The sequence below is a fragment of the Anser brachyrhynchus genome (genome assembly GCF_964034855.1).
Source record: "Anser brachyrhynchus genome assembly, chromosome: 8".
In the NCBI taxonomy this organism is placed as follows: domain Eukaryota; kingdom Metazoa; phylum Chordata; class Aves; order Anseriformes; family Anatidae; genus Anser; species Anser brachyrhynchus.
Window position 1 is genome coordinate 16,236,657 of NC_137702.1, and position 14,671 is coordinate 16,251,327.

General features: G+C 36.9%; 1 protein-coding gene across 50 annotated transcripts in view; it reads right to left on the reverse strand.

Annotated features, from left to right (window-relative positions):
- LOC308199202 (uncharacterized protein) overlaps positions 1-14,671 on the reverse strand; it is a 506,154-nt gene that overhangs the window by 314,590 nt on the left and 176,893 nt on the right. For 6 of the 50 annotated variants that reach the window (XR_013954462.1, XM_080603018.1, XM_080603016.1 and 3 more), the window contains one exon: positions 10,216-10,281. The exons of 41 other annotated variants lie outside the window; for them this stretch is intronic. Coding sequence is in view for 5 of the 9 variants with exons in the window: in XM_080603018.1 (XP_080459144.1) it covers positions 10,216-10,281 (66 nt within the window). In the remaining 4 variants the exon portion in view is untranslated. Of the gene's footprint in view, positions 1-6,264; positions 6,316-10,215; positions 10,282-14,671 lie in introns of all 50 variants that reach the window. 3 more of the 50 variants (XR_013954482.1, XR_013954460.1, XR_013954461.1) reach the window with 1 other exon arrangement.

Consider the following 14,671-nt stretch of genomic DNA (forward strand, 5'->3'; position numbering starts at 1 on the left):
TAGGGAAGAGAAGATGCTTCCTAGCACTCAAAAGCAGAAGAAAGAAAGGCACAAAAGTGTCACTACGCAGCTTTTTCAATTAACTTGGATATGAGACTGCCACAAAGTGAATAATCAAAGCATATGTTGTAACCACAACATTTCCAAAACAATGTAAATGAAAAATATTATACCAAAATATTACACCAGCTCCTATCACAAATGCTTGTATTACAGTGAAAGGGTACCTTTTTCAAGAATATGCTATCTTTTAAAAATGCGTGATGTTTATTTGTTAATACTGAACCTAAAAGCAATCTCTAGTTATAAATTAAAGGCTCTCATGAAAACTCTGATTCGTTTTCTTATTCCATGGAGTACAATAGCATTCATTTAAAAAGTATAGACTTAAAGCAATATCGCTGATCAAATATAATATATTGCATTAGAAATAAATTCCATATTAAAATAGGGACTTTTACTACAGAATTACATTTTTAACTTTTTTTTTTTTTAATAAATTACTGAAACTTTTGCACTATGAAAGCTCTCAGGAAAAATTAATGGTTTTGTTTTGCAAATTAATTTAGATATTAAAAAATTATATTTTCAACCAAGATCTCAGTTACTCAGATTAAATATTAACCAAAAGCTGTCTTCTGCTTAAATAGAATTTAGCCTTTGAAGTGTTTTTATTAATCTCTTCTGATGTAGGTGCTTGAAATTCTATGAAAGTGCTGCTGCTACCAGTTCTGTGCATCACTTACTGTAATTTATTTTCAGAACATAATTCTATTTATAAATGAAAATCCTATTAAAAGAAGACAAGAAAAATTAGTCCTAGACTTTGCATTGGTAGAGTAGAAACAAAATGAGCGGCCTAACCTGAAGTGACATTTACAAATTACCTGTTAATTTAAACTGGGTTGAAGGATGACAGAGTTTAGTCAGACTGACAGGAAGTACCGAAGGAATGACAGTTGGGCCTGTAGTGGCCGTACAGCTCCCACAGCAAGCACGTTCCTCTGTGTTCTCAGGGAAGAAGCCTCCCTTGTAGTAAATAATATATTTGTAAAAATATTTACTTCATGGCAGCCCAGTGAGTGAACATCTTACGGAGCTGAAAACCCCTCTCTCTTTTTATTCTTATTTTTAGTAGGGATAAGAGCTGCTTTAAGACGGCCACTTGCCTTTAGTCACATGGTTGATTCATCACCACCCCCTAAAGCTAAACCACATGATTTTCTTAATGAAAATGAGACAAGAAGTGACAAGGCTTGTATCCTTTAGTTGCTTCAGGATAACATTTATGCCCTGAGACCACTTCCTTTGTTCAGTAGACATTCTTTGAATGGACACAACTGCGTATCAAGGCTATGCAGTGCCAAATATTTACAAAGATAACAATAGTTGCACTCACTCCACTTATAAATAGTACTGAGAACACTCAAAATCAAGTGCTAAGAGTTTCAATATTTATTCACTTTTGAAAGCCAAAATGTTGTTTGAAGGAAGAGGCTCAAGTGTCTTACACTTTAACATCAAACACTTTCCAAGTGTCCAGAATTTTATAAAATATTTTAATAAAATCTTTAAGCTTTCAAGGGAATATTTGGAAGTCTTAAAATAATATAATGATAATTATTTAAGAATCTGTCCCTTTAATGACTATCAGGAAAGGAGCATAACACAGCTATTGTAGCTCGTTTCTGCAGGAGAGCACCACATATATGCAAAGAGAAAAGCAGACTATAGTTAGATAACTAAGCCCACATACAAGACGTTCTTGTGCATACTCAATAAAGTGGTTTAATATTTTTAAACAGTGAACTGTATTTTATATACATATAGAAATTACTGAACATGAATGTGAAGCGTTATATCATGATTTAGGGATCTCACAAACCATATGCATATTTCATTCACCAGGCACCCATTGACCTGGCAGCCGTGACCTCCCCACTCAAGTCTGATCCACATTGCCATACGCAGTCCAGAGGTCACTCTGTAACAAAGGAAGTTGTATGCATTATGCACACTCTGTTTCTTGAATAAATCGTCTCTTGCTCTTGGGGTAGATAACCTGAGCTGATACAATGCAGCTGGGTATAACTATAAAGGTATCTATCAATTCTCAAAAACTACTCTGCCCCCATGAACATCAGCATACTTATAGGTACAAAACAAATGGTACTTGGATATCATATTTATGTTCCTAAACAAAGGCATGAATTCCCATAATCTATTTCAACAAAATTTACAAGTCCCTTGTTTTAATACCATTTCTAGAAACCTTGCTCTCAAAATTGATTTTCAAAACACTAAAAGATCAACCAGAGCCAAGTTTATGACACCAAACAACGTTAGGTGGTGTGGAAGACTTGTGGGTACCATCATTTTGCAATAGACTTTTTAAATGTAATTCATTTCTAATTTTTAATCTTAGCACAAGACAACTGATTTTTTTCTCTTTTTTTTTTTTAATAATGACTTGACAGTGATGTAATTTTACACCTACTGTACAAAAGATTTTCCTTATTTAATAGAAGAGTATAAATTCTGGAAGCAGAGAAAGATCTTATTATTATGGAAGAATAGTAAAATAAGATCTACAGTACCATTATTTTTGAAATTAGACATTGTACCTTAGTCAAAAGATCCAAATATAGACCACATTCTGGTCTGTAGTATGTCACTGATGAAAAATGGTCCTCAAGTTCTACTTAAAGAGTTCAGGAGGACACAATTAATATTTTGATTTCTCTCACGAAAAAAGAAACTACTGCAACAGATAAAAGTTTTGAAGCTCTAATGGCAGTGGGAGACCCATATACCTTTGGGGAGATTGTCTTCAATTCTTCAATTTAGGATTGGAGATAGAATTAATATACATTTTATTAATTCTCTCCCATAGATCTTTGGCCAGAAAACCATGTATACTTCTTTGGCCAATCACAATTACTCCTCCAGGCTTGTGAAGTGTTTCTGTACTGTAAGACTGATATCCTTGCCCTTATATAGTATATCAAGGGCATATGATAATGATAACGATCAATGTTATTTTAACACTGCACAAAGGCCAGGAAGTCAAGGCCATTTCTTCATTAGGAAAGAGGACTATTGATTATTAACTAGAGACTGGCTAGAAATGAAGAAATTAATAGGTAGATTACCCATCTACCAATTACCTGCAAAGTCTTAGTAAGGTATTTGGGATGCAAATTAATTACACACAGTGTTGGTGGTGGTGGAGGTGGACTTGTGTATTATTCAGTGCCATTACTTCAATTGGATGTATTATAGGAAGGGAATTCTGGGCTATAGTTGCAGCAAATGAAATGAAAGAGGTTACTTGTTAGTTTAGTAATGTCGTGTCTACACATTCAAACCACCACATGAAAAGTTTTGTAGTTTCTCAGAGCTAACCTTCAGCAGGCAGAGCTAATATAGTTGTGCCTTAAGAGTCATTACATGTTAGACAGTGACTGAATAGTATAAAATGCTCTACTAGGAGCGTTTGACCTCTTCTGAGTAACTCTAACCACAGAGTTCACAGTATATGTACTTACCTTACACTGTCTGCCCAGAGAATCCCCTATATGTTTCTATAATCGAAAGAGCTAATCATCTTCTGCATGCTCAGAAAATATAAAATTCACTGCTGTCTGTTGTTGTTTTTTTCTTTCAACTACAGAAATTCATACCTTTCATTTTTTATTTGTTTGTTTTTAATTGACTCTTTTTTACTGAATTTTAGAAGTTAATTCTGATGCCTCAGCAGAAAAAAAAATAAAGTAAGAGTTACAAGACATTTTGCAGCTGAGACTGCTGCTTCAGGAGGTCATGTCACTAGATATGAAGTAATTCATGTAGGACTCTAACCATCATCCTGAATTCCCTGATTTCTGTTACCCGAGGGAAAATGTCAGCAAAAGAGCCATGTGTCTGAATGATGTCAGGAGACTGTCTTTTTCTAACTTTATTTGCTAAACAGTCAACCATCTTTGGAAAAAGCTCCCAGAAGTTTTTGAATATTATTCAACATCCTAAAAATATTACTGTATACTTTATGTAGACAGCTAACTGTATTTTCTTCACTGACCTTTATTTTAAGACAGAATTTAAATTGTCAGAATCCTTTACTATACAAATAGGGCTTTCTCTCCCTCTGAGCATCATAAAGAAAAACATTGTTTTGGTTGTCCCCCTAAAATATTTTTTCTAGCTTTACCACAGTTATAGGACTTTAAGGAAGAATTAATTAAGAACAATCCTTTGGCCTGTGTTTCAAATCCAGTCCTGGAACTTATGAAAATGGGTAGAAGCATGAAAATTTTATTCCTTAGAATTCTGTGTCTGTTAGTGACGAGACCTCTTGAAGAGCACTTCAGTGTTTTCAGTCTGCCAGGTAGACATTAGTCGAACACTTACTCTTACTTAATCTCTTACTTCCTTACTGGCATCACACTTGGAGGGTAAAAGTGATTTAGATTCTTAAATCCATTCTATAAGTGCCACTGGAATTCCTAAAAATCATTGTTTTGTCGCGACACATTCATAAAGGCCCCTAAGTTTCTACTGATAACAAGGCTGAGAACTGCTTAAACCTGACCATGTGAAGCAACTTGGTGACTGACCCACACTTAGACCTGACAGCCTTCAAAAATTAGACACCTATCCATCCTCTTAACAGAGTTCATCAGGTAGCGGTCCATAAAGCAATGCCAACCGCCACACAAAACGCACCAGGCTGGAGGTTCCGTGCTATGGCCACTCAGCCCAGTAAATCCGGCCAGTGCTGTAATGCTCAGGACAAACTCCCTGGTCTGATTTGGAGCAATGACTCAACTTACATCCCCCTCTTCCCAGGCTATATAAGATCCTCAGAGGTAAGTCTTGCTCATTGTTTCTCATTGTGGATGTTCTATTTTGTTTAAACTACTCAAACATCCTTTGAGACAAAGGAAGAGGGAGGATGTCTATAAGCTGGCAGCCAGAACAACCTCTATGAAACTCAAATATTCCTTACTTCACAAGAGTTTCTCCTTTCTGACACAGCACCTATTTACTGTGACTACAAAGCATAGCAATAAAGCAGTATCAGCATCAGAAAAAAAAAAAAAGAAGAAAAAAGAAAACTACCTCCCCTTAGCAAACATTTGATGAAATCACTGATAGAGTGGGGACAGATCTCCAGAACACATATCATCACGAGGGCAACACAGAAGAAGCAGAAAAAACAGCAAGGCATGTTCTGCCTAAAAAGAACAAGGCTACCAGCTGCATAACTAGACTGGACAACCAAACCAAAGGTCTGGAGTGACGCTCCAGAGGTGCACTGAAAGTGAAGAAAGTTGGATGGAATTATTAATTATTATATTATTATAAGCATAATACCCACAAGCCTGGGCTTACACTTCACGGATGAAGAGCACAAGAAATACACAAAAGGGAAGGGAAGGATGTACAGGAAACAAGGTATCAACAATAGCTTGTCCATTATTTTCCCATCTTCTCTTTTTACAGAGGTAGCTTTAAAATGGTGCAAAAGACCAAACGACATTTCTGGGACAATGGCGGAGTATTTTAACCTACTATTCATGCAAACTTAGGGTTATTACTGTGATTGCTAAAATTAAAATTGAGATTATTTCTTTCAAAGATTCTTTTAAAGAATTGTTTGTTCTCCGTTCTTTGCTCAGTCAGTGCTTGTAGGAATGCAACTGTTGCCCAGTAAGGGCAGTCAGCAAGAGCACTTCATTCTAACTAGCTTATTTACAGGAGGCTCAGACAGATGGATTTGCTAATTTCCAAAGGAATCTTTAGGTTCTTGAACCAGATCCTTGCTGCTGATGATAACACACGCCAGAAAGGCTATAAATGTTTTATTCCCACTTGAACATGTGAAACATCTGGGGAACGTTTCCAGCTTTGACAATAGTTTCATGCTGTTACAACTTCAGCCTCCACTACCACGGCCACTTTCAGTAGGTTCTTTCTAGCCTGCAGGGACAGGGGACCAGAAGTGGCAGTGGCTGGTAGGACTTGCACCATGTGTAAACTCGCTGGTTCTTTCTTTCCAGACTGTGAGTCATTCGTATTTATTCCTAGGAGGCCCTTTGTCCAAATCTTTAGACAGATGACCAAGGCAAGACCAAGGCATCTATACCTAAGATCTTTGAGGAATTCTTTTATAAGAAAATTTAGTTCAAACCCTATTGAGTTTAAATTCCACCATGCCAGAGTGAACCAGGTGTTCTGTGGTCTGGACAACCAAATACTTACTCATCCGTTGCTTTCCCTTTCATTGTCCTCATTAATCATATTTGGTTGCTTCTATAATAGAAAGCAGACACACAGAAAGTAAGCAGTATTAGCAGAAGTCCCCTATCCTCTTTCTTATGGGAAAGGGATAAAATAAACATCTATTACTGATACTATTTGTATTCCTTTTTTGAACAGTAAAATTTTAAGATGAAAATCCTGGCAACTTCCATGAACCTCAGTTAAGTCTAAACTGGGAGAAGTGGTTAATATAAGAGGGTCTGGGGTACTTATTAAAAACCCTAGGGCCCTTACGGGATACTCAGGCCAAGATATGCAGTCTAGAAGAGCTCTTCTGGCTTTGCTCTGATTAAGATAGTATCTAAGTAAATAAATATTCTTACCACCATGGGCCTTAGGGAATGAATAACTGGTCTTATAGCCATAGTAAAGGCTCTTAGGACTATGCACTGGCCAAACACCATTACTGCAGACAGATTCAGTGCCCCTTTCCAAGACAGCCTGAAGGATTTCCTAGAGCTTAAATGAAAATGCTAAGGAAGTAGTTGTTTATACTTCCTGTAGTTTTTGAAAGATAGCCATAAAAAGGACTTTGATCTTTAAATGAAAATGGATAGTATCCAAAATGCACCCAGGGACCAAATCTACAGAATAACTACAGAATCCCGGGAGAGTTTCTTTAGTGGGTATATCCTTTCCAGTTCAAGGCTTCTGTTCTCTGGTACGGTCAGTTAATTCATTTATCTTAAGTGCTGACTGGCATACGAGATACACTTGGTACACTAGATAGAAATAAATACATAAAATTTTAGCTCCCTTAATTTTACCAGACAGATTTAATAAATGCACATAACTAATGGGTATATAATGACTTCCCTAAACTCCTACTTGTAGATCATGCATTCTATTTCCCAGTACATCTTTTTCCCCATGAAAAATTAAATTGGAAAGTCAACAAGAGAGAAATCATATCGGGGACATTTTCAATCCATCCATTTACATTTTCACTCTTTGCAGAATGTGGATAGTGTATTTTTATGGCATGTTTGGTTGCTATTCAAAACATCTTTTTTTTTATTGAATAGCAAAATTATTAGATGAGTAGAATCCTGTATGCATAATAAGAGCACAATTTAAAGCTGTCCCTAGGCTAATTTATGAAGCACTAAATCAATTGGAAAAGTTTTCACTTTTTCTTAAAGAGGCACAAGGTTGCTTTTTCAGTTGGTTTCATCCGTTTTCATGGTCTGTGCATTGATCATAGCCTGGTACAGTTAGCCAAATGCATATGGGAAAAGAACTGTCTGAGGGATAAAACTAATGATATATGCACTCTTTGTCAGTTTGTTTCTCTTCCCTTTCTAAATGAATTTCCCGTTAACTAGTGCACAAGTCATTACTGAATAAGGCTCACAGGCACCGACCAATGTGCAGGAGAATACAATTAATGCAAAGAAATTTTGAAAATAGGTACTTGTGATTGCACTAGGTCAAGGTTTGTAAGTCAGCCTAGCAAAATATGTGAAATACTTTTCATCATATCCCAGCAAGGATGTGTAAGCGTATTAAGTTTCCAGTAAAATACCAAAAAACATGCATTACAAAGTAGGCATTGCTAATGTCAGTATGTGAAAGTAATAGTGGTATCTAATGCATACACACAGATCTCAAAGCACATTACAAAAGCTAGCAAGTATCATTCCCAATTATATTGATGGAACCACACAGATGGTGAATCTTCCTAGATCCTCCAGCAATAGACAAAAACAAAATCCAAGGCTCTTGCCTAGATCAGCATATTACAGGACCATGTTGCCTCCTCCTCTCATTTTGTGAGATACTGCTTTAGCCTTGGCATTTCTAATTTACAAGCAGAAACATATTCTGAAGTGATGTTTCATCCACAGATGATTGCAGTTGCTGGACTTTCCCAGTCCAAGGGTTCTCTGAGGGGAAATGGTTTGTAGCTCATACACCACTCTCCAGAAAGCCTTCTGAAGACCTTTTGTCCTAGTTCCATGCGTAAGAAGTTATACAGAGAAATCACTGTAGTAGCAGGACCTACCTGACATTTCTGGCTTGACTAATATGCACACTAATTTCAGACAAGTATGAAGCTCTTCTCGGGAAAGAAGAGAAAAAGACAGTAAAAATTTCAACTCTTTGGGGGCTATTCTGACACTAGTCATTGACTGAGAAATCAAGAGGATGTTTATTGCTATGTTTTAGTTGTTTTCATGTTTGATTTAAAATGTAATTTGTTGCATTATTATGTACTCTCATCCTGGGACTTTTAATTAGACACGTTTTGGAAATTCAAAGTTTAAGCACATTCTCTGTTAAATTGATAACAATTAAATCCTAAACCGGTAAAATGGACCTAATTTTATCCAGCAGAATTGCACTATGAATTCATAGTTAGTCTTTGATTTTCTGTTCATGTTTAATGCCTCTCCATAGCTAAAGAGAACCTAAGGATTTGCATATATGTATTTTTGTCCTCCAAAAGGGCAAATTGCATCTCCTGTTCATGTAACTGGCATGAGTGCTGCATTCCCCTACATGACATAGTTTAAAGGGTATAATTAGCAAAACATAGTCCTTTCTTGTCTGCCACTATCTGAGGCTGAAAGGCAGAATATTCTATTCTTAAATTAGTGTTGACAATAGCCAGAATAGCTTGAACTTCCTCATACATCCTGTCTATAGGTAGCCACCTTTCCAATACAGGATTTTTCACACCTGTTATCTATATGGAAAAATGTAAAATCCAATTCTTAGATATATGATTTGGACTTTCAGCACACTGCAGCATTTTAGGTTCATGAAATTGAAATAAACATATAGTATTTCCATTCGGCATGGATAACATTACTCCACTGTTATTTTCATCTGAAAGAAAGCTGCAGTTATTTTTTGGCTAGTTCACCACCTCAGGCATGATACTCTCCTCTTCTCAGCCCCATTATATCCATACCGAAAGCTATTGAATCAGCTGAGCTTTGTTTAGCACTCACTCAGAGCAATGTTTCAATTGCTCTGAAAAATCTCTTCCAAGATGCTTTGCCCTAAACTCTCCGTAATCAGAACATGCACAGAAAACTATGATATAAAAGTGCTTAACACTGCAATATGCACTCAAATATCTCAGCAGTCTGAAACTGTATGTGTACATTTAGTTGTTTTTTTAAGGTAGCTGTTGAAAGCCTCAGGCAGCATATTTGGACTGGGTGAACAGTCAGGGTCATATGGAAGACTTTACTGAAAAGTTATGCTTGGTTTCACCAAAAGAGAAGGCAACCAGGACAGACAGAACTTATCATAGGATTTAATGGCCTCAGCATGCCATTCAAGTGACATTGAGGAGGTGTGACATCTATTCCACAGGCTGGAGATGCAATGGGCAGGGAGAGAAATGTTCCCTTAATTCTGCAGACATACATAGAGTTTATTTTACCAGTCAGAAATAATTGGGTTCTGTGAAGGTAAAAGACAACCAACACACATGCATTACTTTAAAGGCCACTAAACCCTTTCTGAGGTCATAAGCACTGCATCTGCCTCATGCTGGCCTCATTTGCGTGACTGAAATTCACCCCCAAATACACCACACAAGATACTGCAGAAATCCTGTGCTTGCGAGAGGTAAAAAAAGGACTGTTGGTAATGTTTTATTAAAGTCTTATAGTTCTGAACTAGTGTGGAGCCATTTTATAAGTGTTGGCAATATCCTCATGAATACCTGTGACAAGTGCCATTAACATAAAATACAAAGTGGAATTTGGCATGATGAGATATTTAAAATTTAGACATGCACTTGCCACATTTAAAAATGTACTTCATAGATATATTTTTAAACTGTATATTTTTTAAAAAACAAGCCAATTCAATGCCTTATATTTTGAGTTTTAATTCCAATCAAGCTAATTTCTAGTCATCACAAACACATACCTGCCAGTAATGAAGGTTGTTTAATTAGGTCCAGATAAAATAGCTCCAATTCTGTTTCTGATCCACCTGTCAAAGCAAATCAGTCTTTTACATGACTTTAAAAAAAACAAATTAGACTAGCTGATGATTTTTTGAATATTCAAGTAGACACACTGAAGATAAATCCAAACAGAACTTGTGACTGAACAAAAGCCTGGAACGTGACCCCAAAGATGAAGCGATCTTGTTCTGCCGGAAGCAGATTTGCAAGCTTGGTATTTCAGGATTATGAAGTCAAGGACAGGGTGCTAAATAGCAGTGTCTTCCACAGCTTAAGGCAAGGTAACATTCCAATGCTATGTAAAATTAAACACAAATAACAATGCTAAAGGTCCTACTTGAAGCCCCAAAGCCAGGTGATTTCAGAACAGACATGTCCAACTCTTGCCATTACAGCTATATGGGGAAAAAAAAGCTTTGTTGTTTGTGCTACTATTACAGAAACTAGTAGATAATCTAAAAGGGCTGATAGGGTTGAATGTTAAAAATATTTTCTTTTTCATTGGTTTCTATGATGGACTAGTAGTCCAAATACATTACTGGTAGGCAGATATCAACGTAAATTGACCATCACAATTGGCATTATTTGATGTATCAGATCTTAATTAGAACTACTCAGCACAGCTCCAAGAGATGATCACTAATAATTGCTTACTACTATAGACGCTCTACCAACAACTTACAAAAGTGTAGGAGTAGGCACAAACGCTAGGCAGCAGACTAAAGAGAAAATACTGATTAAAAAGCACCACTCAGACACACACTGTTAACATCTAGAACACAAAAAAGGTAATTCAAATTTTAGTACGGAAAATATCTACTAGGCTTTGGGTAAGCCCACATCTCCTTGCTGCTTCTCTGCTTACTGTGTATTCACTCCATTAAGTGAGAACTCACCAAAAACGTCAGGATTTCACACAGTTGCTCCTATTTGAGCATACCATTTATTGTGCTGGGATGATTCTTCTCTCATTCTTTGATTGTCTTCAAAGTGGTTCTACTGATGTTACTTATCAGAGCACTGACTTCTCTAGCCAATTATACATACAGTATTGGCAATTCTTGTGCCTTCTAAAAGATAGACTTGTTCATTTTGATTGATTTACAATGCATGAATAAAGTGGCTTGCTCTTTTCTTCTGTTTGGCATTCTAAGGACCATCGTCATTTCATGTTTAATTTGTTTAGATTGGGCATTTTTTGATTTGGCTTTCCAAATTCAGTGCTAATGGTCTGATTTTATCCGATGTCTACATCAACTTCTTACCTTGTGCAGACTTCTGTAAAGGAGTTATGATAGCAATGGGGCACAGTTGTCACTGCTGTACCATTATCCACAATGTTTGTTTTGTGTTTTTTTTTTAATTCTTTTCTCTATGAATAAAATTCTGACCCAGTAAAGTCAGAGTACTTCCATTTTCCCCTATCAATTCATATGAGAGAAAGTTATGCATATCAAAGTCTCAAAATACATTTATGTTTGTTTCATTACAGCTTCTCCATTTCATTGTGAAGAAATGTGTCCTTTCAGATGATGAGATCTGATGTGCATCTCACAACCTTATGTTGTGAAAATGACAAGGCATTAACTTTTTCTGCCTATTTATGGCAAACATTTTCACAAGTTCTCCTTGAAATGAGTATATGACTTGTCTTCATCCCCAGCTTATTTTGCTCAAGGTACCATGGGAATGAATTAGGATCATGAGTCAGAGGATGAGATTTTTTTTTTTAATGTCGTTAGGTCTCAGCCTGGGGAAGACCTACGTATGGTTGCCTTGTTTGCCAAATTAGGGAGCAGACTTCCTAAGTGATTCATACTCGCTTGCTCTGCCTGGAAGACATGCTGCTCTTTCTAGTAGTGGATGCCATGTTATAAGCCACATGGCTGTTAAAAAGCATTATGCTTTAACCTGGGCATTTGCACACAATTCAATCATCACCTATATGCTTGATATTAATTATACGCTGTTTCCAAAAGACTTTCAGATTCTTGCCTTTTGTTTATGATTGTCACCTCCACCATACTTAAACTGAATTGTGTTCAGCTATTCCATTTATGTACTTTTTTGTCTCTAGATAGAAGCAGTTGGGTAATGATATTTGTTTCAAATACAGATGCTGCCCTGTTTCCAAATATAACATATAATAGTGCTGTTTGGGCCTGCAGAAACTCATGACATCTTCCTGCAACATAATAAAATGTTCTTCTTGCTCAAGAGAGAATACAGTCTGAGGTGAATAGAAGTCCATTGTGAGCCTACAGAAAGGAACATGAATGGTTTCCTTGATCCCTGCTTAGGATATTCCACATACAAATTAGTGACAACACATAGCAGTACTGATAAAGGCTAAAAACTACAGAAACCTGGTATGTGGCTTTTTTTTTTTAAAAAAAAAAAAACAAAAACAGAATCATTCACTGCATGGTCATCACCACTTCTTTGCAAGACCTGAAATCTGGGTTAGAGGTCTGAAGTGCATGGCCAAAAGTTAGCCAATGGTAGATTATTGATGCTCACATTTTGCTCCATGACATCAGCTATATGACCTAGAACGGCTCTTATCATAAGGAGCAACAAGAACCTCATGGGATGGCACTAATGCTATTGGCATTTGACCAGTCTAAACTGGCAGATACAAGTAGCATGTTTGTGTATTTGAGCTCCATTTACTACAAAATCTGTTAGCTTTCCAACAGTGTTCAGGACTGTGTTAATTTCTCCTTTCTCTGAAGTCACGAAGGAGCTCATAGCTGCACCTGCTTCTGCGCAGGTAGTGGAGAGTTACAGACAGCCTGCCTTCCTTAGGTGTTTTGCATTGTTTGTTTGTAGTGTGATACAGTTGCTTACCCCATCAGCACTGATTTTCCACCTCTTTGTGATTTTGTGCACTCCAAGTAATTTTTATATCATCTCTCACCTAGCCTTAGTATTTCTGGCACAGTACTTCACCAATTAAATACCCTCCATCACCACAAAACTCACTCAGCTTGTCAGTGCTTATCTGTGTTGAAAAGGGAAAAAGTAAAAAACAACACAGGATTGTCTTACATCACAAGCCTACCTCTCCAGTGCACTCAAATCCATGCCATTAAAATGTGTTTTTAACAAGCCAGTAAGTATTGCACCTTTTTCCCCAGCTACAGAGAGCAGGGAGGTGAGGCACTTCTCTGTGTAAAATGGCACACACATTTTGTAGATCTCATGTTCTAATGCTATTAGCTCAAAAGATTGAATTAAATAGAGAAAGGTTAATGAAAGGTTTCAGTCATGATTGCAGTGACCATGATGAAGCAAAGGGGCAAGAGAAATGGCAGCTTTAACAATTAAACTCCCTCAACACATTCCTTTTAACACGACTGCCATAACACAGTGAAATGCCACAGTTAATCAGATCACACTCACTGCTAACACTCCACGATAAGAAGTTGTTGTGACTTCCCCTGACGGGATGTTCTACGAGATGATCATGCTCTTCATTAATCCTTAATAACAGCAGTGTATTTTAGATGCGATACAAATAAGGATCCTTAATTGTTTATAAATATAGTACTTATTTTGTTCACTCTGATATTTTAAAATAGTTTTATAGAAGTAAAACCAACTCCTTATTCCCCTGTAAATCTCTGTTCTATTGCTGCCCCCACCTAGCAGACACATTGTGCCATACAGAAGTTTCTGATAAATACTGGAAGTACTTCTCTCACCTCAACAAATGCCAAAAGCAAGCCTGGCACTACAGAGTCAGTTAATATATCTTTTTGCTTCAACTACTTATTTCTCTGACTCTATTAAGTTGTAGGCAAACATCTGAGTAGTCGAGCCTCCCACAGGGTCTCATCACATTCTAGGATTGGCCCCTTCTACATGTCAATAAAGTTCAATTGCAAAATATTTATAGTGTTAGCATATTTCAGAGGAATAAATGATCCTATAAACGGCCCACTTTTTGCTGTAGTATGTTCTGAAGTCCTTGAGGAGAAAAGGAGACAAAGAAGCCCAGGCTTGCAGAGAGAGTAAGACAATATTGGCCAGCAATAACGGCATGAGATGTGTATGTATGAGACCCTAGTTCAAGTCACTGTTTCCTCTGTGCCTTTGCCAAGTGAGTGAGATTATCTCTATGCAACAGGGTTAAGAGCACTTAAAACTACAACTCCAGGGTATTTCAAGGTTAAGCAATTAAAAGACTTTGGCACATTTAGATATTTGAGTAACAAAAACACCCCAAAGGAAACTGCAAGTCAACTGAAGCATCAGTGAATTAGAAGGAAGAAAAACACTTTTTTTTTCTTTTTTTTTTTTTTTTCTTTCTTTACATACTACATCAAAAATACGGTGGATTACTCACACTTTCTGTCATGTCCCCACAGACTGGTTCTGGACTCTTGTCACCACAGGTGCAGCTTGATGCCA